Consider the following 26,388-nt stretch of genomic DNA (forward strand, 5'->3'; position numbering starts at 1 on the left):
TTATCTTCTAGTCCATATACTGTTTATTAGAAACAAATATATTATTTATTTAAATATAAACATATACAAATTAGGAGTATTGTCATAATTTACATAATTTGACAAAATCATTTTGGTACAGAGCACTTTTTTGTTGAAGAGGAGTAGCAAAACAAATGGACCTCTTTCATTCTGCCTTCATTCTCTCTTTCTCTCCCTCCCTCTTCTCCACCTCCACCGGACTCTCAGTGCAGCACGGCAGCCAGTAGGGCAGTAACCAGAGAGATGGAGGACACCTGGGATGGTGCACTGTTCCTATCATCATCAGTAGTAGTGACGAGGATCCTCTTGGTATTGGTGTGTTGAGGTCTACTTTCACAGTGCCTGAGGTCCCGTCCCACACAGCCAGCGTAGGCCATGGCGTGGGCCAGGTAACTCTGCTCCTGGACCCCGTGGAAGAGGTGTGCCATGGGGCCGCGGGCCAGCACTGCCACATCTTCCCCACCATGGGTCTCAGTGTCCAGGGGCACCGCAGACAGCTGCACGTAGTCCTTCGACTCTGACCAAGGTGAATAAATATGTGAATACGGACTAGAGAGATAAACATTCTGCAGGAGGGATATTTATCAAGAAGGCCACAGGTGAAGGGAGGAGAGTACAGAGAGGAAAGCTACAGGTGAAGGGAGGAGAGTACAGAGAGGAAAGCTACAGGTGAAGGGAGGAGAGTACAGAGAGGAAAGCTACAGGTGAAGGGAGGAGAGTACAGAGAGGAACGCTACAGGTGAAGGGAGGAGAGTACAGAGAGGAAAGCTACAGGTGAAGGGAGGAGAGTACAGAGAGGAAAGCTACAGGTGAAGGGAGGAGAGTACAGAGAGGAAAGCTACAGGTGAAGGGAGGAGAGTACAGAGAGGAAAGCTACAGGTGAAGGGAGGAGAGTACAGAGCGGAAAGCTACAGGTGAAGGGAGGAGAGTACAGAGAGGAACGCTACAGGAGAAGGGAGGAGAGTACAGAGAGGAAAGCTACAGGTGAAGGGAGGAGAGTACAGAGAGGAAAGCTACAGGTGAAGGGAGGAGAGTACAGAGAGGAAAGCTACAGGTGAAGGGAGGAGAGTACAGAGAGGAACGCTACAGGTGAAGGGAGGAGAGTACAGAGAGGAAAGCTACAGGTGAAGGGAGGAGAGTACAGAGAGGAAAGCTACAGGAGAAGGGAGGAGAGTACAGAGAGGAAAGCTACAGGTGAAGGGAGGAGAGTACAGAGAGGAAAGCTACAGGTGAAGGGAGGAGAGTACAGAGAGGAACGCTACAGGTGAAGGGAGGAGAGTACAGAGAGGAAAGCTACAGGTGAAGGGAGGAGAGTACAGAGAGGAAAGCTACAGGTGAAGGGAGGAGAGTACAGAGAGGAACGCTACAGGAGAAGGGAGGAGAGTACAGAGAGGAAAGCTACAGGTGAAGGGAGGAGAGTACAGAGAGGAAAGCTACAGGTGAAGGGAGGAGAGTACAGAGAGGAACGCTACAGGTGAAGGGAGGAGAGTACAGAGAGGAAAGCTACAGGTGAAGGGAGGAGAGTACAGAGCGGAAAGCTACAGGTGAAGGGAGGAGAGTACAGAGAGGAAAGCTACAGGTGAAGGGAGGAGAGTACAGAGAGGAAAGCTACAGGTGAAGGGAGGAGAGTACAGAGCGGAAAGCTACAGGTGAAGGGAGGAGAGTACAGAGAGGAACGCTACAGGTGAAGGGAGGAGAGTACAGAGAGGAAAGCTACAGGTGAAGGGAGGAGAGTACAGAGCGGAAAGCTACAGGTGAAGGGAGGAGAGTACAGAGAGGAACGCTACAGGAGAAGGGAGGAGAGTACAGAGAGGAACGCTACAGGTGAAGGGAGGAGAGTACAGAGAGGAAAGCTACAGGTGAAGGGAGGAGAGTACAGAGAGGAAAGCTACAGGTGAAGGGAGGAGAGTACAGAGAGGAAAGCTACAGGAGAAGGGAGGAGAGTACAGAGAGGAAAGCTACAGGTGAAGGGAGGAGAGTACAGAGAGGAAAGCTACAGGTGAAGGGAGGAGAGTACAGAGAGGAAAGCTACAGGTGAAGGGAGGAGAGTACAGAGAGGAAAGCTACAGGTGAAGGGAGGAGAGTACAGAGAGGAACGCTACAGGTGAAGGGAGGAGAGTACAGAGAGGAAAGCTACAGGTGAAGGAAGGAGAGTACAGAGAGGAAAGCTACAGGTGAAGGGAGGAGAGTACAGAGAGGAACGCTTTACAAGAACAGAACATAGTTTTGGTTTCTTACGTGTATCCACATTACGGATGTCAGGGCGCTTGTTGTCTATGACTTTGTATCCAGGGCCGTTTCCGTACATCAGAGTTGTGTAAGGCAGCATATCCTTCCCATACAGAGGAGATTTCCCTGTGAGAGAGACACACAGCCGGATGAATCACAATGTAAAGGTCTTACAGACAGACAGACAGACAGACAGACAGACAGACAGACAGACAGACAGACAGACAGACAGACAGACAGACAGACAGACAGACAGACAGACAGACAGACAGACAGACAGACAGACAGACAGACAGACAGACAGACAGACAGACAGACAGACAGACAGACAGACACACAGTAAGAGAGGAGGAGCGTGTCCCAGGGGAGCTAGGGGTCGAGCAGGTTGTCTCCAGACAGATGAGATATTAGACTTTCCAGCCCCTACTGATGAACTGCTCAGTGTTTCACTACTGCATTAATCACCAAGACCTGGGAGGCTGGACCAGTGGGGGGCCACAGGGAGAGAGAGAGAGAGAGAGAGAGAGAGAGAGAGTGATGGATGGATGGAGGGAGGGAGAGAGGGCTGAACAATGGGGAGCCACAGAGAGAGAGGGAGAGGCAGAGGGAGGGAGGGAGGAGAGGAGAGGGAGGAGGCCTGAACGCTGGAGAGTCTCATAGAAGGAGCGATAGAGGGAGAGAGGCAGAAAGGGGAGGGAAAGAGAGGCAGAGAAGGGAGGGAGAGGCAGAGAAGGGAGGGAGAGAGAGGCAGAGAGGAGAGGGAGAGAGAGGCAGAGAGGAGAGGGAGAGAGAGGCAGAGAGGGGAGGGAGAGAAAGGCAGAGAGGGGAGGGAGAGAGAGGTAGAGAGGGGAGGTAGAGAGAGGCAGAGAGGGGAGGTAGAGAGAGGCAGAGAGGGGAGGTAGAGAGAGGCAGAGAGGGGAGGGAGAGAGAGGTAGAGAGGGGAGGTAGAGAGAGGCAGAGAGGGGAGGGAGAGAGAGGCAGAGAGGGGAGGTTAGGGAGTGATCTAAGCTGTTTGTTTTCCTCTGTAATTGCAGGGGAGAGGAAATGTCTAAGTGCCAGTAGCGTCTCCCAGACGGAGGCTGAGGCCGTCTAGTGGAGCACACCACCACCTCCTCTGATGTCATCACAGCTGTGAGGAGTGACACCTTGGGGAAGGGGGGTGCAGAGCAGGAAGGTGGGGGGAGAGGAGGCAGAATGAGGACGTCCTGTCCACAGAGGGGTGTGTGTGTAAAGGGGGGAGAGATTCTTACTGCTTCACTACATAAGAGCATTACTAAACCAATGCAACATGACTATTGGTTTCATCAATTTAGCATGACCTGACCCAAACTTCTAATCATGGAACCAGCAAAAAAAGTTGACCAAACATTCCTTTAACTATATAAACACTGTAGTGAAAAATCCCTATAATCACAATGATTACTAAAGTAACCAACTCTAACTCTATGGGGAAAACATAAACCATAATCCATACAGAAAGTTGTTTCTGTGAGGTCGTTGCTTACCCAGAATGCTTTGCCCTCTAAAGGGGTATCCATTGAAGGTGAAGGCGTGGGAGTGGTCAGCTGTCACCAGGGTGAGAGTCTCCTCCTCATTGGTCAGCTCCAGGCCCTTGGCGACAGCATTGTCAAAGGCAACCGTTTCGTGCAACGCCATGGAGGCTCTGCTGGCATGGTGGCCCTGGTCGATACGTCCACCTGACACACATACAGAGAAAGACAAGGATGAAGTTACCCATAAACACTGATCTAAGCGCAGTATTTTGGTGTCATCTTTAATGATTTAAGGTTAAGATCGGGGGAAGGTAAACTGAACCTAGGTCTGTGTATAAAAGGGACAAGGAACCACTGGCTCCTGGTATTCAAATAAAAAGAACACTAATAACATTGGAGGAATGTTGAAATAAAGTTGAAATGACACTACTACAAGTGTTACTTAGCCAAGTAAAACCAACCTAGCTGCTATTCTCTTATCAGTGCAGTCAGAAAGTGGAGAGGAGTGGGGCTAATATGTTGGGTTCCCAGGGAGCAGGAGGAGAGGGTACGGTGCACCATATGCCCAGCTCTATTTAAAGCCTGCTGCGATGTGTTATTTAAAACCCATTGTTGAAGATGCAAGACGCTCAACAGCACAATCAGGTCCAAGGGTGGTGCCTCAGATTGAAGGTAGGATGGATGAGGGCCTGGGCCCAAGAGCCACCGCTGTGGAACAGTCGTGTCCCGTATTAGGCCCCGCACCTCTCTGAGGGGTTGGGTTAAATGCGAAAGACACATTTCAGTTGAAGGCATTTAGTTGTACAACTGACGAGGTATCCCCCCCTTTCCAACATAATGTTCCCCCTCCTCACACTGCTGAAAACACATGCAGGTACTACATGCGGATCCTACTGCAGTCTGCAGATACATGTAGTGTACTGCAGTCCCTAATCATCTTGCTGAGAGGCACGCATCAGAACAGCAACTAACCAACCTCTGTATTGCCTCAGGATCCAGAAATACGGGTACACACTTTGAAACCAATGCATGTTGGTGTTCAGTTATATAAGCAAGTGGTGTGATTATTCGATCAATAGATTGATTGTATTTTAACAACAACCGTGCACCTATGTTAAGGAGGAACTTGTTGAGATTGGGTTGATGGATGGATTCATTGACTGACAGCTTGGTTAACCCTTTGCTCACCTTCTACCAGGAGGAAAAATCCCTTGGGGTTTTTGCTGAGGATGCGGATGGCCTTTTCTGTGGTCTCAGCGATGGAAGGGTCCATGGTGGGGTCTCTCTCCACGTCGAAGCGCAGATCTCCAGGCTCAAACAGGGCTACAGAGAACAGGGTTGATCAGGTAAGAAAAGAAGGTTGTAGAACAGGAAGAGTGTACTTAATGCGCTTCAGCCCGTGTAAATGTGTGATAAAATGGGTCAGTATCAGCTTAGTCAATATTCACAATACATATATGTAGCCTAAGTGATGTAGGAACAGGTAAGGCAGGATGAGGAACTCTATTCCAAAGTGTAAGAAAGTGAAAGAACCAAGGACACCCCAGTGTCTATTGATATACAGTAAGAATCAGCAGTAATGTTTGCTGTGACCTTCAAATACTCAGCTTTCCAGAATACACAGAAGAATTGACAGAATACTACAATCATTTACCCATAAGGTAGTCAGTGGTGTCAGGGTCCACAGCGTCAAAGTCAGTCCTGTTCCACACGTAACGAGCCACCTGTCACACAGACAGACAGACAGACAGACAGACAGACAGACAGACAGACAGACAGACAGACAGACAGACAGACAGACAGACAGACAGACAGACAGACAGACAGACAGACAGACAGACAGACAGACAGACAGACAGACAGACAGACAGACAGACAGAAAGAAAGAAAGAAGAAAGAAAGAAAGAAAGAAAGAGAAAGAAAGAAAGAAAGAAAGAAAGAAAGAAAGAAAGAAAGAAAGAAAGAAAGAAAGAAGGAGAGGGGCAGTCTGAATTCACGTCTTTGGGCAATTTTGTTTCTGAATGTAACCAATGTTGTGTGTCAATTTGTTGTTCCATAGTTTTTTTTCTCTATCTACCTTTCCGACTTTCATCTTCTGCCAGTCAGAGATGAGATGGCGTCCGTCCTGTCTCTTGCCACTGGAGGCCAGGTCTCGGGGATACTCTGGGTCCCAGGTGCCCTTAGGGGTCATGTACTTCCTCCCCCCGCCGATGATCACCTGGAGACGGACACATCATTCATGTTCATGGTCAGGGTTGGTATTGAATAACAATAACAACTGAGGCAATCAGCTTGCCCTCAACCAGATTCACCACAGACTTGACCTTCAGATTTCAGACCTAATGACATTCTCTTTAGTCATAGTCTCAGGCTCACCTTCATCAATGACTACTGAATAACAATAAATATCTGGGTCAATAGAGAAACAGAGTTCATGAATAACAATAACTCTCTGGGTCAATAGAGAAACTGAGAGGTCATGAATAACAATAACTCTCTGGGTCAATAGAGAAACTGAGAGGTCATGAATAACAATAACTCTCTGGGTCAATAGAGAAACTGAGAGGTCATGAATAACAATAACTCTCTGGGTCAATAGAGGCGCTGAGAGGTCATGAATAACAATAACTCTCTGGGTCAATAGAGAAACTGAGTTCATGAATAACAATAACTCTCTGGGTCGATAGAGAAACAGAGTTCATGAATAACAATAACTCTCTGGGTCAATAGAGAAACAGAGTTCATGAATAACAATAACTATCTGGGTCAATAGAGAAACTGAGAGGTCATGAATAACAACAACTCTCTGGGTCAATAGAGGAGCTGAGAGGTCATGAATAACAATAACTCTCTGAGTCAATAGAGAAACAGAGGCCATGAATAACAATAACTCTCTGGGTCAATAGAGGCGCTGAGAGGTCATGAATAACAATAACTCTCTGGGTCAATAGAGGAACTGAGAGGTCATGAATAACAATAACTCTCTGGGTCAACAGAGAAACTGAGAGGTCATGAATAACAATAACTCTCTGGGTCAATAGAGAAACTGAGAGGACATGAATAACAATAACTCTCTGGGTCAATAGAGAAACTGAGTTCATGAATAACAATAACTCTCTGGGTCAATAGAGAAACAGAGTTCATGAATAACAATAACTCTCTGGGTCAATAGAGAAACTGAGAGGTCATGAATAACAATAACTCTCTGGGTCAATAGAGGAGCTGAGAGGTCATGAATAACAATAACTCTCTGGGTCAATAGAGGAGCTGAGAGGTCATGAATAACAATAACTCTCTGAGTCAATAGAGAAACAGAGGCCATGAATAACAATAACTCTCTGGGTCAATAGAGAAACTGAGAGGTCATGAATAACAATAACTCTCTGGGTCAACAGAGAAACTGAGAGGTCATGAATAACAATAACTCTCTGGGTCAATAGAGAAACTGAGAGGACATGAATAACAATAACTCTCTGGGTCAATAGAGGAGCTGAGAGGTCATGAATAACAATAACTCTCTGAGTCAATAGAGGAGCTGAGAGGTCATGAATAACAATAACTCTCTGGGTCAATAGAGGAACTGAGAGGTCATGAATAACAATAACTCTCTGGGTCAATAGAGAAACAGAGTTCATGAATAACAATAACTCTCTGGGTCAATAGAGAAACAGAGTTCATGAATAACAATAACTCTCTGGGTCAATAGAGAAACTGAGAGGTCATGAATAACAATAACTCTCTGGGTCAATAGAGGAGCTGAGAGGTCATGAATAACAATAACTCTCTGGGTCAATAGAGGAACTGAGAGGTCATGAATAACAATAACTCTCTGGGTCAATAGAGAAACAGAGTTCATGAATAACAATAACTCTCTGGGTCAATAGAGGAACTGAGAGGTCATGAATAACAATAACTCTCTGGGTCAATAGAGAAACAGAGTTCATGAATAACAATAACTCTCTGGGTCAATAGAGAAACAGACTTCATGAATAACAATAACTCTCTGGGTCAATAGAGAAACAGAGTTCATGAATAACAATAACTCTCTGGGTCAATAGAGGAGCTGAGAGGACATGAATAACAATAACTCTCTGAGTCAATAGAGAAACAGAGGTCATGAATAACAATAACTCTCTGGGTCAATAGAGAAACAGAGTTCATGAATAACAATAACTCTCTGGGTCAATAGAGGAACTGAGAGGTCATGAATAACAATAACTCTCTGGGTCAATAGAGAAACAGAGGTCATGAATAACAATAACTCTCTGGGTCAATAGAGAAACTGAGAGGTCATGAATAACAATAACTCTCTGGGTCAATAGAGGAACTGAGAGGTCATGAATAACAATAACTCTCTGGGTCAATAGAGAAACAGAGGTCATGAATAACAATAACTCTCTGGGTCAATAGAGAAACTGAGAGGTCATGAATAACAATAACTCTCTGAGTCAATAGAGGAGCTGAGAGGTCATGAATAACAATAACTCTCTGAGTCAATAGAGAAACAGAGGTCATGAATAACAATAACTCTCTGGGTCAATAGAGGAACTGAGAGGTCATGAATAACAATAACTCTCTGGGTCAATAGAGAAACAGAGGTCATGAATAACAATAACTCTCTGGGTCAATAGAGAAACAGAGTTCATGAATAACAATAACTCTCTGGGTCAATAGAGGAACTGAGAGGTCATGAATAACAATAACTCTCTGGGTCAATAGAGAAACAGAGACCATGAATAACAATAACTCTCTGGGTCAACAGAGGGGTTTTGACTGCTCACATCAATGTCAGTGTTGTTTAGGAGCTGAGAGGCAATGTCTGTGCATCCTTCTTTCTTGGCAGAGGCGGGCATGTCTGCATCGCTGTACCACTTCCTGCTGGCACTGTGGGCATAGGTTGTGGCAGGAGTTGCATGCTGGACCCGCGTTGTCGTGACGATGCCAACGGATTTACCTAGGAGGGAATGAGGGAGGGAAGGAGGAAGAGTGTGAGGTGAGGAAGAGTGAGAGGTAAGGAAAAAAGGAGGGTGGGAGAGGAGGAAGTCAGAAAGGAAGGAGGGAGGGAGAGGGTCAGGGGAAGGTTTTCCGTCAAACCTTGTCCACTATCAAAATAATCCCCCTTGGTTTGAATACTTACTGTATATATAATGTGTGATATAGCCATGTGGCTGTGTTTTTGTGTCAGATATCGCATTATACGGCATTGAAATTTGAATATTTACAAGTAATTCAAAGCAAGTAATTCATCAGTTTTACTGCTGCTGGAAGCGCTTTCTATATTGTTCTCTCTATCAAACACACGGTTGCTTTTAATCTCTCTCTCTGAAGGGATATCAGCCTCCTGTGTAAGGGTCAGGGCTGTGGAGCTGGGAGTTATGAAATATTTATTGTTGGTGATAAGGGAACATGATAACAGTCAAGGTAACATTCTCCTGCCTCCATCAGCAGCTCAGTATTACACCAGGCCACAACACTTGATCACCAAAGAAACCAGACTCCAGCCAACAGCTACTGGTGGTCCTTATGGACTCAACTGAACATCTAGCCAACTGTTATCTCTCTTGTGTTTATTAGTGTTTTGTATCGGTATCTAACACCCACCTGATTATATAACGTGTCCAGGAAAAACTCTGGACCCTAGTTATCGTCTGTAAGGTTTTCCTGGTAAGTCAACTGCATCAGGACAAACTCTGCACCCTAGTTATTGGTAGTAAGGTTTTCCTGGTAAGTCAACTGGATCAGGACAAACTCGGGGCCCTAGTGATGTGGGAAGTTGGACAGAGATATGGTTCCTACCAGCATCTTTGGCCCACTTGAGAATAGAGGTGACCTCGTTGCCCTTCTGGGTCTTGCAGATTCCATTGCGTGCGGCAGCGTTCACCCCAACCGTGTTCAGGTTGGTCTTAACACCACACAGGTAGGCTGTGGCTGTGGATGAACTGTCAGGGATCTGGAAGTCAACACTGTACGTCTGCACACAGACAGACAGTACATGCAGACATTAAGGGATAGAAAAGAATACACATGAATAAACTACACACCTGCAGCAGGACATCAAACATCAATGCATAAGTACACATTACACATATGTACGCATGAGCTTGCACCTCATACATACATCATTATACACATCAATACACAACAGACAATCTCTTCCTCTGAAAGAGGTAGCCATGGTTGCAGCTGCACATCAAACAAAGTGTAATCTCTGTGGGTATCTCTATGCATGTTAATGTATGTATTTGAAGCTTTGTTTGTTTGTTTATGTACCTTGAGGAGGCCTGCATGGGGGAAAGTATCCATGGTCATCACTGTCTCCTCTCCAGACTGGTTGTGCATCTGGCCCTTGAGGATTCGAGCTGCTGTGATGGTGGTAATGCCCATACCTTGGGGGGAATGGCACAGAGAAATAGGTCACACTGGGGTTGAACTGGACTGTAACTGGTGAATTAGAATAGTTTCACTCATTGTATTTGTTATGTAAGATTTGGATACGTTTAATACACCACTGTGAGGTTTGGACGGTGATTGGTCACTCACCGTCACCCAGGAAGAGCATGATGTTTTTGGCCACATTGGTGTTCAACTTCATGTTCAGCGCCGCCTGCAAAGCCTTGGCACCCTGGGCTCTCCAGAACTCTGGGTTCTCCTCCTCAACTGGGCCAGAGACACATACTTCTCATCAACATACATATCTAAAACACACTTATCTGAACTCCTCTAGCTCTCAAAACTTACACAGAGCAAACATTTCAGGAATATAAAAATGTTTTAACTTCTGTAATATTTGATATAATCTACTTTGAGAGAGTGTATGTGTGAGAGAGAGAGATCAGAGGGGATAGAGATGAACACTCTATGGACTGGTCTTTGGTCAGGCTCCATGAGACATGTAGTGACGACTATCATACTTCACTTGCCTGGTCTTTTATGTCCTTCAGCTAAAGATACTGTAGATAGGAGGCTACCGTAACATACTGTAGATAGGAGGCTACCATAACATACTGTAGATAGGCGGCTACTGTAACATACTGTAGATAGGAGGGTACCGTAACATACTGTAGATAGAAGGCTACAGTAACATACTGTAGATAGGAGGCTACCGTAACATACTGTAGATAGGAGGCTACAGTAACATACTGTAGATAGGAGGCTACAGTAGCATACTGTAGATAGGAGGCTACAGTAACATACTGTAGATAGGAGGCTACAGTAACATACTGTAGATAGGAGGCTACAGTAACATACTGTAGATAGGAGGCTACAGTAACATACTGTAGATAGGAGGCTACAGTAACATACTGTAGATAGGAGGCTACCATAACATACTGTAGATAGGAGGCTACAGTAACATACTGTAGATAGGAGGTTACCGCAACATACTGTAGATAGGAGGCTACCGCAACATACTGTAGATAGGAGGCAACAGTAACATACTGTAGATAGGAGGCAACAGTAACATACTGTATGAGAGAGAGAGATCAGAGGGGATAGAGATGAACACTCTATGGACTGGTCTTTGGTCAGGCTCCATGAGACATGTAGTGACGACTATCATACTTCACTTGCCTGGTCTTTTATCTCCTTCAGCTAAAGATACTGTAGATAGGAGGCTACAGAATCATACTGTAGATAGGAGGCTACCGTAACATACTGTAGATAGGAGGCTACTGTAACATACTGTAGATAGGAGGCAACAGTAACATACTGTAGATAGGAGGCTAGAGTAACATACTGTAGACAGGAGGCTACAGTAACATACTGTAGACAGGAGGCAACAGTAACATACTGTAGATAGGAGGCTACTGTAACATACTGTAAATAGGCTAGAGTAACATATTGTAGACAGGAAGCTACAGTAACATACTGTAGATAGGAGGCTACAGTAACATACTGTAGATAGGAGGCTACAGTAACATACTGTAGATAGGAGGCTACAGTAACATACTGTAGATAGGAGGCTACAGTAACATACTGTAGATAGGAGGCTACAGTAACATATTGTAGACAGGCGGCTACAGTGACATACTGTATATAGGAGGCTACAGTAACATACTGTAGATAGGAGTCTACAGTAACATATTGTAGACAGGAGGCTACAGTAACATACTGTATATAGGAGGCTACAGTAACATACTGTAGATAGGAGGCTACAGTAACATACTGTAGATAGGAGGCTACCGTAACATACTGTAGATAGGAGGCTACCGTAACATACTGTAGATAGGAGGCTACCGTAACATACTGTAGATAGGAGGGTACCGTAACATACTGTAGATAGGAGGCTACCGTAACATACTGTAGATAGGAGGCTACCGTAACATACTGTAGATAGGAGGCTACCGTAACATACTGTAGATAGAAGGCTAGAGTAATATACTGTAGATAGGAGGCTACCGTAACATACTGTAGATAGGAGGCTACCGTAACATACTGTAGATAGGAGGCTACTGTAACATACTGTAGATAGGAGGCAACAGTAACATACTGTAGATAGGAGGCTAGAGTAACATACTGTAGACAGGAGGCTACAGTAACATACTGTAGACAGGAAGCTACAGTAACATACTGTAGATAGGAGGCAACAGTAACATACTGTAGATAGGAGGCTATAGTAACATACTGTAGATAGGAGGCTACAGTAACATACTGTAGATAGGAGGCTACAGTAACATACTGTAGATAGGAGGCTACAGTAACATACTGTAGATAGGAGGCTACAGTAACATATTGTAGACAGGAGGCTACAGTGACATACTGTAGATAGGAGGGTACCGTAACATACTGTAGATAGGAGGCTACTGTAACATACTGTAGATAGGAGGCAACAGTAACATACTGTGGATAGGAGGCTAGAGTTACATACTGTAGACAGGAGGCTACAGTAACATACTGTAGACAGGAAGCTACAGTAACATACTGTAGATAGGAGGCAACAGTAACATACTGTAGATAGGAGGCTATAGTAACATACTGTAGATAGGAGGCTACAGTAACATACTGTAGATAGGAGGCTACAGTAACATACTGTAGATAGGAGGCTACAGTAACATACTGTAGATAGGAGGCTACAGTAACATATTGTAGACAGGAGGCTACAGTGACATACTGTATATAGGAGGCTACAGTAACATACTGTAGATAGGAGGCTACAGTAACATACTGTAGACAGGAGGCTACAGTAACATATTGTAGACAGGAGGCTACAGTAACATATTGTAGACAGGAGGCTACAGTAACATACTGTATATAGGAGGCTACAGTAACATACTGTAGATAGGAGGCTACAGTAACATACTGTAGATAGGAGTTGTGGTGGCTAATTTCTGCATTACCAAATGAGGAGAGTTACAAACTTCACCCACCAGTCAGAGTTATACTTAAACTACATCTTTAATGATAAGAGCTTTGCAATAACACTTGACTTTCAATGATGCACCATTGAAAGTGACAACACAAAAGTACAAAGATCTTTTATAGCCAAGATACGCCCTTCTCAACGTACATGACGAACAACAGATACATAGAATGGTCACAAGGTTAAGTTTTGTATGAAAGATATCTATAAAACATAGCAGACAGCCACTGCTGTATCAACAGTTTTCATTGTATAGACCAGTGTCTGGTCCTCCTACTCCAAACTGGAACCGTCTCTCCCTGGTACGGTATAGAACAGAACCATTAGCTCATGTTCTCTGGAATGCTCTTCAGGCTTTATTACCCAAAGACATCGTAAATCTCCTCTGTCAGTGCTATCTCAGAGGCTCATCCTCAGTAAAACACACACAATAGTTAACAGAATACTCTATTCTGTCGAATAAAACCACCATTATAATACAATACAAGCATTATAAGATAATCTTGCAATTTTCCACGACATCTCCCCCATTTTGAGAATCTTCTCAACTTAAAAGAAAATTACAAGATTTAAGAACATTCTTTCACTTAGAAAATACATATATTCTACATAAACCAAAAATCACATAACAATAACTCATTGCATGGGGTTCCTTCACATGACCAGCTTCCACAACACTAACTCAGCCTCATTCAAACCCCCAACACATTTTCTAAGCACTCTTGCAATTTGTCTGGGAAGGTCATGATACACAGTCACCTGCACGAACCAACGAAGAAAAACTAAAAATGCATATACAGTTTATGAGATTCAAAGCTATATTTTCCATAAACAGTGAAAAGCACATAATTAATGCATAATGCAGTGCATGCAACAATGGAGTTTAATAAAATAAGGTTTCGTTATCTATCACACTCCAATGGATCAGCATAGTATGTTGGAAATGACTATTTCCATCCCATAAACTAAAATTAGCATATCGTGTTGGACAAATCCAGGTAGTGACTCCTAGTTAAAATAAAATGTATCCCCTTGGTGCCTAATGAACATGACCCAAGACAAACATCATGATTCCACTATTTATAAGGCACTGCCTATTGATCAAATAGATTAGGATCAGTTTCACTCTCCAGATCAGAGTTCACCCATGGCATTCACCATGGCATGCTTATAATAGCGTCAACATCTTTAGTTCATAACAATCAAAACAATCAATCCCTAATACATTAATTGCTTCACTCATATAGATATTAACATACTCAACTCAAATCAATCCTTCAGTTTTAAAATCATTCAATTTCCAAATAAAATCATAATTAGAACCCAGTTAATTATCCAACCAAAATTTTAAAATGACATTGCTCAGTGATTCAAATTGGTCCTATCACTCAAAGTAAAAACTCAATTTAAACACACATCAACATTGGCAGAATGTACATATTAACATCCAGTATAATTATCCCATAATTCTACTATTAACTTTTTTATCACGATTATAATACAGATCAGTATCTCAATGCATTCTTAATCCAAATTACTATAATTTTACGTGGTGTAGACCTCTACAATCAACCTGATACCCCAAAAGTCTAAACCGTTTTGGGCACAGTTGACCAACCCCCTCCTCCAGGCACTGATTCTTCTGGCGTCCTCTTCGTTCTTCTTCAGATAGCTTTACAGTTCAAAGTGGACGGCCCATGATAATGTCCCAATTTCAATGTCTCACCTTTACCACCCATTATGTCTTGTCCATTCGTCAACCAGTATAACAGCAACATAAGAGTTTAGAACAGATCTCTCCCCATGCTCACTCCTCTCACACTCCTGAGAAAAACATGAGAGAAAAGCAGTTGATAGCTTAGATCGGATACTGTACACCGATTTCTGGCTCGGCTCCTTTCTCTCGGTAGAAGTGGTGCGGACATTCAACGCCTTTGTCACTCTTCTTCAGCCAGTTAGAGGGGGTTTGAGGTAAACACACTGTTCGGTCCAATTATCTCTTCCATGCATTAAGATACCGTCTGATGTCACTTTTCATGATAAACTCGAAAGAACAGATCAGAACAGTTTAGTTCAGTTCATTAACTACATGATAAATTATTACTTTTACCAATTATTCTTAATACAAATGTCTAAACATTATTCAAAGAGAATAACAACACATTCTATTGAAACTATTCTTTCAAATTGGCTTATACTTCCCATCACACTGTCAACTCCATCGCAGAGCCACAAAATCAGGAAGTTAGACCTATAACCCATCAGGAATAGAACAGAACAAACACAACAATACACTCCTTCACATATCACTCAAGGTGTGTAAACTTCAATCCAAAACGTCAAAGGACTGAATCCCCCCCAATTTTGAACACATACCTCTCCATGAGAGTAATGTATAAAAAAAACACTACTACTGGTCAAAAGATAAAACAAAATTTCAAATAACATAATCAAATTAAAATCACTACTCTGAAAAACTCCACAAAGAAAAATTATGGAATCCCATTTAGTCATAGGAAAATAGACTTAGCAGCCTACCCTTAGTTAAAGGCAATGCCCTCTATCGCAAATGTAGGAAATTTCTCAGCGTAAGGAATCAGTGAAATTCAATCAAGGCATTTAATAAAATGTAGTTTGAGACGTGTTCTCCCATGTCTCCTTTAACATACATACTTTAGGTAACTTCCATCCGTCCCGGAAGAAAGAATCCTACTCAAACACATCAGATAACACAATGTTTAATTAAGTAAAATCAACACCTAAAATAAACAATAAACAGTAAACAAACCCATAACCCCTTTCCAGCAATCTAATCATTTCAACCTGTTGCATAAAGGTAGTAAAAACAAACCTGTCGTTTAACAAATCTAAAATCTTTAAAAGTTGGTGCTGTCTCAGCGTAAAGAGTCAAAGTGAACTTTTTTCCACTCATATCTACAATGTTTTCATTCCCCAAAGGTCAATACTGTTCAGCTCGTACATTAATGATCTTCCTTCTGTCTGTACAGGGTCTGAAGTTCCAATGTATGCAGATGATACAGTGATAAATGCATGCAAATAACAAACAACAAGCTACACAAGAACTCACTACTGTAATGGTTCAGATGACAAAGTTGCTCAGGGACTGTTTGCATTTCAATAAAAAAAGACAGTCAGCATGTTCCTCACAAAGAAAACAACTGATGCCCCTGAGACAGATGTCTATGTGTCTGGGGAGAAGCTCCAGGTGGTATCTGATTTTAAGTACCATGGCATCATACTTGATTCCAACCTCTCTTTTAAAAAGCAAATGAAAAAGATAACTCAAATAACCAAATTCAACCTAGCTAATTTCCAAAACTTATGAAATTGTTTGACTACAGAGGTAACAAAACTATACTTCAAATCTATGATACTCCCCCACTTAACATACTACTTTACTAGTTTGGCCCAAGCTTGCTGTACAACATTAAAACCCATTCAGTCTGTCTGCAAACAGGCTCTCAAAGTGCTTGATAGGAAGCCCAATAGCTATAGAAAGTTATAAACTCCTGCCCTCCACTCAGTACTTTTGTTAAACAGAAAACCCAAACCTTATGGCAGCAGATCCACAAGGTCCGCCATGAGAGATGACTGTATAGTTCCCTTAAGGAAAAGCACCTTTAGTCAATCTGTTTTCAGTGTGAGAGCTTCCAATGTCTGGAATACCCTGCCATTAGACACACACACAACTGTGATTCATTTGCACTGTCCCTGTAAAAAATAAAAATAAAGTCAAACTGCAATCCACTTTAATGACCTGACATTGTTCCACGTAATGGAAACAGATTATAATGTTAGAATACATTAACTTCCTGCTCAAATTCACTGGTGTTACCTAAACAATAAACCAAGCAACAATCATCAGAATACATTATCACAAAATGTTTCCTTATTCACACCTGAATCCCTTACAGCCAAATATAGCCCAGCGCGCACAACCAACTCTCCTATCCTTACCATTAGTCAAAAATATAACCCCTACTCAAGCAACGTTCTGCCTTACCTCTATCGTAAGATTAAAACCAAACTTTACAACTTTCTCTTCTCTTTCGGCTTAACACTTATGAAATGTCCAAGACTTTAAAAATAACATGTAAAGCGCCAAATTTATAAAATACATCAGTCAATCCATAAGAATAAAAAACACATTTCGGTGGGCACAACTCTATCACAATTACCTTATTTATTTATTTCACCTTTATTTAACCAGGTAGGCAAGTTGAGAACAAGTTCTCATTTACAACTGCGACCTGGCCAAGATAAAGCAAAGCAGTTCGACACATACAACAACACAGAGTTACACATGGAGTAAAACAAACATACAGTCAATAATACAGTAGAAAAATAAGTCCATATACAATGTGAGCAAATGAGGTGAGATAAGGGAGGTAAAGGAAATAAATAGTCCATGGTGGCGAAGTAAATACAATATAGCAATTAAACAACTGGAATGGTAGATTTGACAGTAGATGAGTGGGCAAAGTAGAAATACTGGGGTGCAAAGGAGCAAAATAAATAAATAAATAAAGTAAGGGAAGAGGTAGTTGTTTGGGCTATTTATAGATGGGCTATGTACAGATGCAGTGATCTGTGAGCTGCTCTGACAGCTGGTGCTTAAAGCTAGTGAGGGAGATAAGTGTTTCCAGTTTCAGAGATTTTTGTAGTTCGTTCCAGTCATTGGCAGCAGAGAACTGGAAGGAGAGGTGTCCAAAGGAGGAATTGGCTTTGGGGGTGACAAGTGAGATATACCTGCTGGAACACGTGCTATGGGTGGGTGCAGCTATGGTGACCAGCGAGCAGAGATAAGGCAGGAGTTTACCTAACAGGGTCTTGTAGATGACCTGGAGCCAGTGGGTTTGGCGACGAGTATGAAGTGAGGGCCAGCCAACGAGAGCGTACAGGTCACAGTGGTGGGTAGTATATGGGGCTTTGGTGACAAAACGGATGGCACTGTGATAGACTACATCCAATTTGTTGAGTAGGGTGTTGGAGGCTATTTTGTAAATGACATCGCCAAAGTCGAGGATCGGTAAGATGGTCAGTTTTACGAGGGTATGTTTGGCAGCATGAGTGAAGGATGCTTTGTTGCAAAATAGGAAGCCAATTCTAGGTTTAACTATGGATTGGAGATGTTTTATGTGAGTCTGGAAGGAGAGTTTACAGTCTAACCAGACACCTAGGTATTTGTAGTTGTCCACATATTCTAAGTCAGAACCGTCCAGAGTAGTGATGCTGGATGGGCGGGCAGGTGCAGGCAGCGATCGGTTGAAGAGCATGCATTCAGTTTTACTTGTATTTAAGAGCAGTTGGAGGCCACGGAAGGAGAGTTGTATGGCATTGAAGCTCGTCTGGAGGGTTGTTAACACAGTGTCCAAAGCAGGGCCAGAAGTATACAGAATGGTGTCATCTGCGTAGAGGTGGATCAGACTCACCAGCAGCAAGAGCGACATCATTGATATATACAGAGAAGAGAGTCGGCCCAAGAATTGAACCCTGTGGCACCCCCATAGAGACTGCCAGAGGCCCGGACAACAGGCCCTCAGATTTGACACACTGAACTCTATCAGAGAAGTAGTTGGTGAACCAGTCGAGGCAATCATTTGAGAAACCAAGGCTGTTGAGTCTGCCGATGAGGATGTGCTGATTGACAGAGTCGAAAGCCTTGGCCAGGTCAATGAATACGGCTACACAGTACTGTTTCTTATCGATGGCAGTTAAGATATCGTTTAGGACCTTGAGCGTGGCTGAGGTGCACCCATGACCAGCTCGGAAACCAGATTGCATAGCGGAGAAGGTATGGTGGGATTCGAAATGGTCGGTGATCTGTTTGTTAACTTGGCTTTCGAAGACCTTAGAAAGGCAGGGTAGGATAGATATAGGTCTGAAGCAGTTTGGGTCAAGAGTGTCCCCCCTTTCAAGAGGGGGATGACCGCAGCTGCTTTCCAATCTTTGGGAATCTCAGACGACACAAAAGAGAGGTTGAACAGGCTAGTAATAGGGGTTGCAACAATTTCGGCAGATAATTTTAGAAAGGGTCCAGATTGTCTAGCCCCGCTGATTTGTGGGGGTCCAGATTTTGCAGCTCTTTCAGAACATCAGCTGACTGGATTAGGGAGAAGGAGAAATGGGGAAGGCTTGGGCGAGTTGCTGTGGGGGGTGCAGTGCTGTTGACCGGGGTAGGGGTGGCCAGGTGGAAAGCATGGCCAGCCGTAGTAAAATGCTTATTGAAATTCTCAATTATAGTGGATTTATCGGTGGTGACAGAGTTTCCTATCCTCAGTGCAGTGGGCAGCTGGGAGGAGGTGCTCTTATTCTCCATGGACTATACAATGTCCCAGAACTTTTTTGAGTTTGTGTTGCAGGAAGCAAATTTCTGCTTGAAAAAGCTAGCCTTGGCTTTTCTAACTGCCTGTGGTATATTGGTTTCTAACTTCCCTAAAAAGTTGTATTTCACGGGGGCTGTTCGATGCTAATGCAGAACACCACAGGATGTTTTTGTGTTGGTTAAGGGCAGTCAGGTCTGGAGAGAACCAAGGGCTATATCTGTTCCTGGTTAAAAAATTATTGAATGGGGCATGCTTATTTAAGATTGTGAGGAAGGCATTTAAAAAAAATAACCAGGCATCCTCTACTGACGGGATGAGGTCGATATCCTTCCAGGATACCCGGGCCAGGTCGATTAGAAAGGCCTGCTCACTGAAGTGTTTCAGGGAGTGTTTGATAGTGATGAGTGGAGGTCGTTTGACAGCTGACCCATTACGGATGCAGGCAATGAGGCAGTGATCGCTGAGATCTTGGTTGAAAACAGCAGAGGTTTATTTAGAGGGCAAGTTAGTTAGGGTGATATCTATGAGGGTGCCCGTGTTTACGGCATTGGGGTTGTACCTGGTAGGTTCATTGATAATTTGTGTGAGATTGAGGGCATCAAGCTTAGATTGTCGGATGGCCGGGGTGTTAAGTAGGTGACACAGTTTAGGTCACCTAGCAGCACGAGCTCTGAAGATATATGGGGGGCAATCAGTTCACATATGGTATCCAGAGCACAGCTGGGGTCAGAGGGTGGTCTGTAGCAGGCGGCAATGGTGAGAGACTTGTTTTTGGAGAGGTGGATTTTTAAAAGTAGAAGTTCAAATTGTTTGGGTGCAGACCTGGATAGAACTCTGCAGGCTCTCTCTGCAGTATATTGCAACACTGCCCCCTTTGGCCATTGTATCTTGTCTGAAAATGTTGTAGTTAGGGATGGAGATTTCAGAGTTATTGGTGGTTTTCCTAAGCCAGGATTCAGACACGGCTAAGATTTCCGGGTTGGCAGAGTGTGCTAAAGCAGTGAATAAAAAAAACTTAGGGAGGAGGCTTCTAATGTTAACATGCATGAAACCAAGGCTATTACGATTACAGAAATCATCAAAAGAGAGCGCCTGGGGAATATGAGTGGAGCTAGTGTGGTGGCTAATTTCTGCATTACCAAATGAGAAGAGTTACAAACACACCAGTCTGAGTTAAACTACATCTTTAATACTTAAGATACTTTTGCAAAAGTACTTGACCCCCAATAATGCACTCTCTCGAATGAACCATCGAATGAGGTAGTTACACAATGGCTACAGAGATCTTGACAAACCACAGATACTTAGTAACAGTTCACAAAGGTTAAGTTTTGTATGACAGATATCCATAAAACACAGCAGACAGTAACTGCTATGTAAACCTGGTTCATTGAATAGCCCAGTATCTGGTCTCCTTAGAACCGTCCCTCCCTGGTACGGTATAGAACAAAAACACAATTTCATCCAATGGCATATATCAATTGTCAACTCTAGATACTCCCATCTCAAGCAAACCCCCTCTTGACCCTACTCCTGGACAGGCTGACTGGGGAGTGAGCCTCTAGGCCATATATTATCACAGGATAAGTGCGAGATCTAAGAGAGGACATACAAGGGTCCATTTACTGCCATAATCCTCCCCACAATAAAGAAAAGGAGGGAGTGACTTGCTCACAGACATTGTGAAGACAAGTCATTGGTTCCCCATTAATCACGCCATCCCTTCACATGGTTTAAGAATAAGTAAAGACACATTCCCATGACGACAAATCTGACCTCTCCCCTCTCTGGGCCCAAAGTGTCTGAGCCCCAGCTAAGGTAGACGTGCAACTGAAAAGACACCAGAGTCCAATGGACACTTTCTAATGACAAGTACCTCAAATAAGCATATTATACTAATAAAACATCTTAATTATCTATGTTACTCAACTAATTCTGATTCGTCCACGACACTAGGCACTGCAGGGCCTGGATTCACCTCTACATCGCCAGAGGAACAGAGGAGGAGTAGGATAAGTGAAAGGAGCAGGTTTCTGGGGGCGATAAAATAGATTCAAATCAAATGAAATGTATTTATATAGCCCTTCTTACATCAGCTGATATCTCAAAGTGCTGTACAGAAACCCAGCCTAAAACCCCAAACAGCAAGCAATGCAGGTGTAGAAGCACGGTGGCTAGGAAAAACTCCCTAGAAAGGCCAAAACCTAGGAAGAAACCTAGAGAGGAACCAGGCTATGAGGGGTGGCCAGTCCTCTTCTGGCTGTGCCGGGTGGAGATTATAACAGCACATGGCCTAGATGTTCAAATGTTCATAAATGACCAGCATGGTCAAATAATAATAATCATAGTAGTTGTCGAGGGTGCAACAAGTCAAGTCAACAAGTCAAGGTATAGTGTACAGACAAAGGTATGGTAGGATGTGAATACAGTGGAGGTAAACCTAGGCATTGAGTGATGATGAGAGCGATATTGTCTCTAGAAACATCATTGAAACCAGGTGATGTCATCGCATGTGTGGGTGGTGGAACTGAAGGGTTGGATAAGGTATAATGAGCAGGGCTAGAGGCTCTACAGTGAACTAAGCCAATAAACACTAACCAGAACAGAAATGGACACGGCATATTGACATTAAGGAGAGGCATGCTTAGCCGAGTGATCATAAGGGTCCAGTGAGTAGTGAGGTTGGTTGGGGTCACGGCGATTCAGACAGCTAGCCGAGCCATGGGTAGCAAGCTAGCAGAAGATGGAGGTCTGTTTTTAGCCACCCCGTGCGTTTCCGTCGGTAGATTAGTGGGTTCCGTGTGGTAGAGGGGACCAATCCAATTGTCGAAATAGTTCTAGTTATAGTGGCCCAAGAAGATTGTTCGATAGACCTGTTCAGATAGCAGCCGATATGCTCAAGACAGCTAACGATTAGCGGGCCGCAGTTAGCAGATGGGCGTTCAGGTTACGTTGCGATGGAGGGGCCAGTTGAATAACTCCCTCGGGCAGATAACATTGGTAGTCCAGTCGTGAAGGCCTGGTGGGGCTCAGCATCGGCAGTAAAACGGGTCCGGATAGGTGATTGTAGCCCAGGAGTGGCTGATGGAACTCTTCAGCTGGCTAGCTCCGATAATTGGTGTTTGCTCCGGAATCGACGTTAGCCAATAGTTACTCGGATAGCAGCTAGTTAGCTGCAAGATCCAGGTGTAAATGTCCAGAGCTTGCGGTAGAAATTCGGGGATATGGAGAGAAAATAGGTCCGGTATGCTCTGGTCTGAGTCGCGTTGTACAAAACTGGCGATAGCTTTACGAGGTGAATAATACTTTTGAAAAAAAAACTCTCCACTATTTATGTTGAATGAATTAGTCTCTTTATTTAATACTAAACAAGCTATTAAAACGTTTAGTTTATATCTTAAACAAACACTAGCGACCATATCTTTCCAGGCAAAACATACTAATAGTTGAATTACAATCAGAAACCCAGATTTTAGTCAATTGGTGCATTGGCCGGGAAACGAACCCAGGCCTCCCGCATGGCAGGCGAGAATTCTACCACTGAACCACCAATGCTATTTAAATGACTAAGACTCCCACGCAAATACACCGACTTTACAATTGTCTGTAATGGTAAAATTAGGCACGTACTACCGAGACAATTCCCAGAAAATAGCCCTAATTTAAAGGTCGAAGCATTAATCCGGCGATGATTCTCACATGCCAAATGAATAGATTAGCAGTCAAAGAGTAAAATCGACATTCATTGACTAGGAAACAGATCTTGCGCCTTTCAATAAAAGTAGATTATGTTTTCTCATGCAACGTATTTCAATTACTTTACATTAATCACGCAATGATAATTAGTTTGATGGATACCCTAGGCTTTGTATGACATTATAAATTACGTCGAGATTCCATCTTAATTCGCTCTAACTTTATGAAAAAAGTTTATTCAATAAATCCAGCAACTCCACTCATACTGGGAAGAAAAAATAAAACATTTTCAGACCTTAAGGGAGGGCAGTTTGATTTCAAATGTTGTACCCAGACGGAGATAATCCAATAAGAATTTTCTAGTTTCATTGTTAAGGTAAATTAACGAAAAGTGGACACACTCCAATCAGTTTCTAGAACACAATTGCCCAGATTTTTTTAGACAGCTTAATAGTGCTTAAAACCTACTCTTTATCAAATTATCCATTAAAGATACCAACTCAAAACCTAAGTACGTCTACGAATGGGTGGTTTAAATTGTATCTAATTATATTCTCAGCATTACTTTATCAAATCTCTAGTAATCGATTATACACACATACAATTGATCAGATTTTCATATATTCACAGACTCCATATAAAACGTTAGAAATTCTTAGGTACTCACACAGAACTTTAAGGATCACCCACAAAAGATTGGTCAGATGCTCACACAGAACTGGTCAGATGTCCACACAGAACATCAGAACATAAGTGAAAGGTTACCCACACAGAGTCAACCTACCCCGCTCACACAGAACGCTCCTACAAAGATTACCTAGTGGTCCCAAAACAAAATACTCACACAGAGTAACCCAGGGCATACCTGGCTAGCACATTTAAAATAATTGGAATTCACCACCTCTGATGGTCACACAGACACTTTCAGAACGAGGTCCTTCTTCCAATAGGGCTTCACCAAGTACCATGTTTCACACAGAACACAGTCACCCTGGCCCCTCACCCTCACAGACCGCACCAATCCCCACTGTGATCAATTCAGTGTCAGGGCGGCTCTAGGTCGCCCGCAACCGACCAGTGGCAGAGTATCTTTGAGTCCGTAAACTCTCAGATTACTCTCCTCTGACTCGGCCCAGCTTACGCCTCCAAGGTGCCCCCCTCACAAAGGAATACACACTCAGAGCTCACGTAACAGAGGCTTTTCTAAAAACTTGACTTCAAGTGTGTTTTGCTCACCTCTTTCTTTAAAAAAAACTAAGTTTGAGATGTGGTATCCACTCGGCTCACTGCCTCTCAGATCAAAGGTTGGTCCATCTGCTTCGTTCCCGAAGTGTGGTTTCCCGGAGATCCCAAGTTTGAGGGATCCCGCGTGCACGATTTGCCCAGATCGTCGGGAGTGGTAACCAAGTGAAGATTCACATCCCATCCTCGTCGCCAAATGTGGTGGCTAATTTCTGCATTACCAAATGAGGAGAGTTAAACTTCACACACCAGTCAGAGTTATACTTAAACTACATCTTTAATGATAAGAGCTTTGCAATAACACTTGACTTACGATGATGCGCCATTGAAAAGTGACAACACAAAAGTACAAAAATCTTTTATAGCCAAGATACACCCCTCTCAACGTACATGACGAACAACAGATACATAGAATGGTCACAAGGTTAAGATTTGTATGTAAGATATCTATTAAACATAGCAGACAGTAACTGCTGTATCAACAGTGTTCATTGTATAGACCAGTGTCTGGTCCTCCTACTCCAAACTGGAACCGTCTCTCCCTGGTACAATATAGAACGAACCATTAGCTCATGTTCTCTGGAATGCTCTTCAGGCTTTATTACCCAAAGACATCGTAAATCTCCTCTGTCAGTGCTATCTCAGAGGCTCATCCTCAGTAAAACACACACAATAGTTAACAGAATACTATATTCTGTCGAATAAAACAATCATTATAATACAATACAAGCGTTATAACATAATCTTGCAATTTTCCACGACAGAGTTTACTGTAACATACTGTAGATAGGAGGCTACAGTAACATACTGTAGATAGAAGGCTACAGTAACACACTGTAGATAGGAGACTACCGCAACATACTGTAGATAGGAGGCTACCGCAACATACTGTAGACAGGAGGCTACAGTAACATACTGTAGATAGGAGGCTACCGCAACATACTGTAGATAGAAGGCTACCGTAACATACTGTAGATAGAAGGCTACCGTAGCATACTGTAGATAGGAGGCTACAGTAATATACTATAGATAGGAGACTACTGTAACATACTGTAGATAGAAGGCTACCGTGACATACTGTAGATAGAAGGCTACCGTAGCATACTGTAGATAGGAGGCTACAGTAATATACTATAGATAGGAGACTACTGTAACATATTGTAGATAGAAGGCTACCGTAACATACTGTAGATAGGAGGCTACAGTAATATACTATGGATAGAAGGCTACCGTAATATACTATCGATAGGAGGTTACAGACAGGGCTTCAATTACATATTGTCATGGGTTTCAATTAGGACTGCAGATAGTAGTTGTTTCGTACTTTGATGTTTTGGCAGATTAGGAGAACTTGTTTAACGAGGTGAGAGAGAAGAGAGACAGAGGGAATTAAGAGTTCAGAAGTTTAAGACAAGTGAGAGGAGATCAAGCAGAGGGAAGAGTAGGAGAAGTGAGATCAGGTGAGAGAGAGAGTATGATGATGGAGTGAGAGGAGATTAGGACCCTAGAAACCAATGAAAAGAGTGAATATAATTACAAACAAAACTCAGAAGAAAGTAATAGTGATTGTCTAGAAGTAAGTCGATGAGAATAGCAGGAGATGAGCTAAGTCAGGTCAGGTGACCATCCAGAGTAAATGTGTGTCTGGCAGGTCTTTTACCTTTGACGGTGGTTGAACCCAAAACCCCCAGCAGACACAGGGCCACGATGGACCATTTCTGAGTTTCCATGATGATGTCTAAAGAGGACAGTTATTCTCTCTGATCATCCCTCAGTGCAACAGAAGAATATATTCTAGCCCTCCCCGGCCATAAATAATTTGTAATGGGATGTCATAAAACTGACTGATAGTGACCATAGGCCACACACCATTTAGTATCTTTGTGATCTCCCCACTGATTCTGGCCAAACCGTGGTTGGCACCTTCAGCAAACAAGAAGATATCAAATGTGGTGACTGACAACCAACACCAATGTGGTGACCGACAACCATACCAACACCG

General features: G+C 43.1%; 1 protein-coding gene and 1 long non-coding RNA gene across 4 annotated transcripts in view; one reads left to right on the top strand and one right to left on the bottom strand.

Annotated features, from left to right (window-relative positions):
* LOC145862452 (uncharacterized) overlaps positions 1-5,973 on the top strand; it is a 28,139-nt gene extending 22,166 nt beyond the window's left edge. For both annotated transcript variants that reach the window (XR_014381920.1, XR_014381919.1), the window contains exons 2-3: positions 4,942-5,089; positions 5,846-5,973. This is a non-coding gene — a long non-coding RNA (uncharacterized LOC145862452). The remainder of the gene's footprint in view (positions 1-4,941; positions 5,090-5,845) is intronic.
* Positions 1-26,176, bottom strand: alp3 (alkaline phosphatase 3). 2 transcript variants are annotated; one of them, XM_045703919.2, is made up of 11 exons: positions 26,047-26,176; positions 10,284-10,400; positions 10,014-10,129; positions 9,540-9,714; positions 8,525-8,697; positions 5,821-5,961; positions 5,398-5,467; positions 4,932-5,066; positions 3,756-3,947; positions 2,260-2,376; positions 1-538 (listed from the first exon to the last, which is right to left on the bottom strand). In XM_045703919.2, exons 1-11 carry the CDS (start codon positions 26,114-26,116, stop codon positions 225-227), a joined length of 1,620 nt encoding a protein of 539 aa, XP_045559875.1. In that variant the 5' UTR covers positions 26,117-26,176; the 3' UTR covers positions 1-224. The 2 variants fall into 2 exon arrangements, with proteins under 2 accessions (XP_045559875.1, XP_045559874.1); XM_045703918.2 differs by lacking the exon at positions 26,047-26,176 and adding an exon at positions 24,381-24,587.
* Positions 26,177-26,388: the final 212 nt, after the last annotated feature.

Source organism: Salmo salar, chromosome 20 (genome assembly GCF_965601325.2).
Source record: "Salmo salar chromosome 20, fSalSal1, whole genome shotgun sequence".
Taxonomy (NCBI): Eukaryota; Metazoa; Chordata; class Actinopteri; order Salmoniformes; family Salmonidae; genus Salmo; species Salmo salar.

Coding starts and splice junctions, on each gene's coding strand:
- alp3 (XM_045703918.2), bottom strand. CDS start 24,570: ATGGGATGTGAATCTTCACTTGGTTACCACTCCCGACGATCTGGGCAA. Junction 10,401..24,380: donor AGTTTTTTTTAAAGAAAGAG/GTGAGCAAAACA, acceptor TCTCTGGCCCAG/TTGAGGAGGAGAACCCAGAG. Junction 10,130..10,283: donor CATGCTCTTCCTGGGTGACG/GTGAGTGACCAA, acceptor ATTCCCCCCAAG/GTATGGGCATTACCACCATC.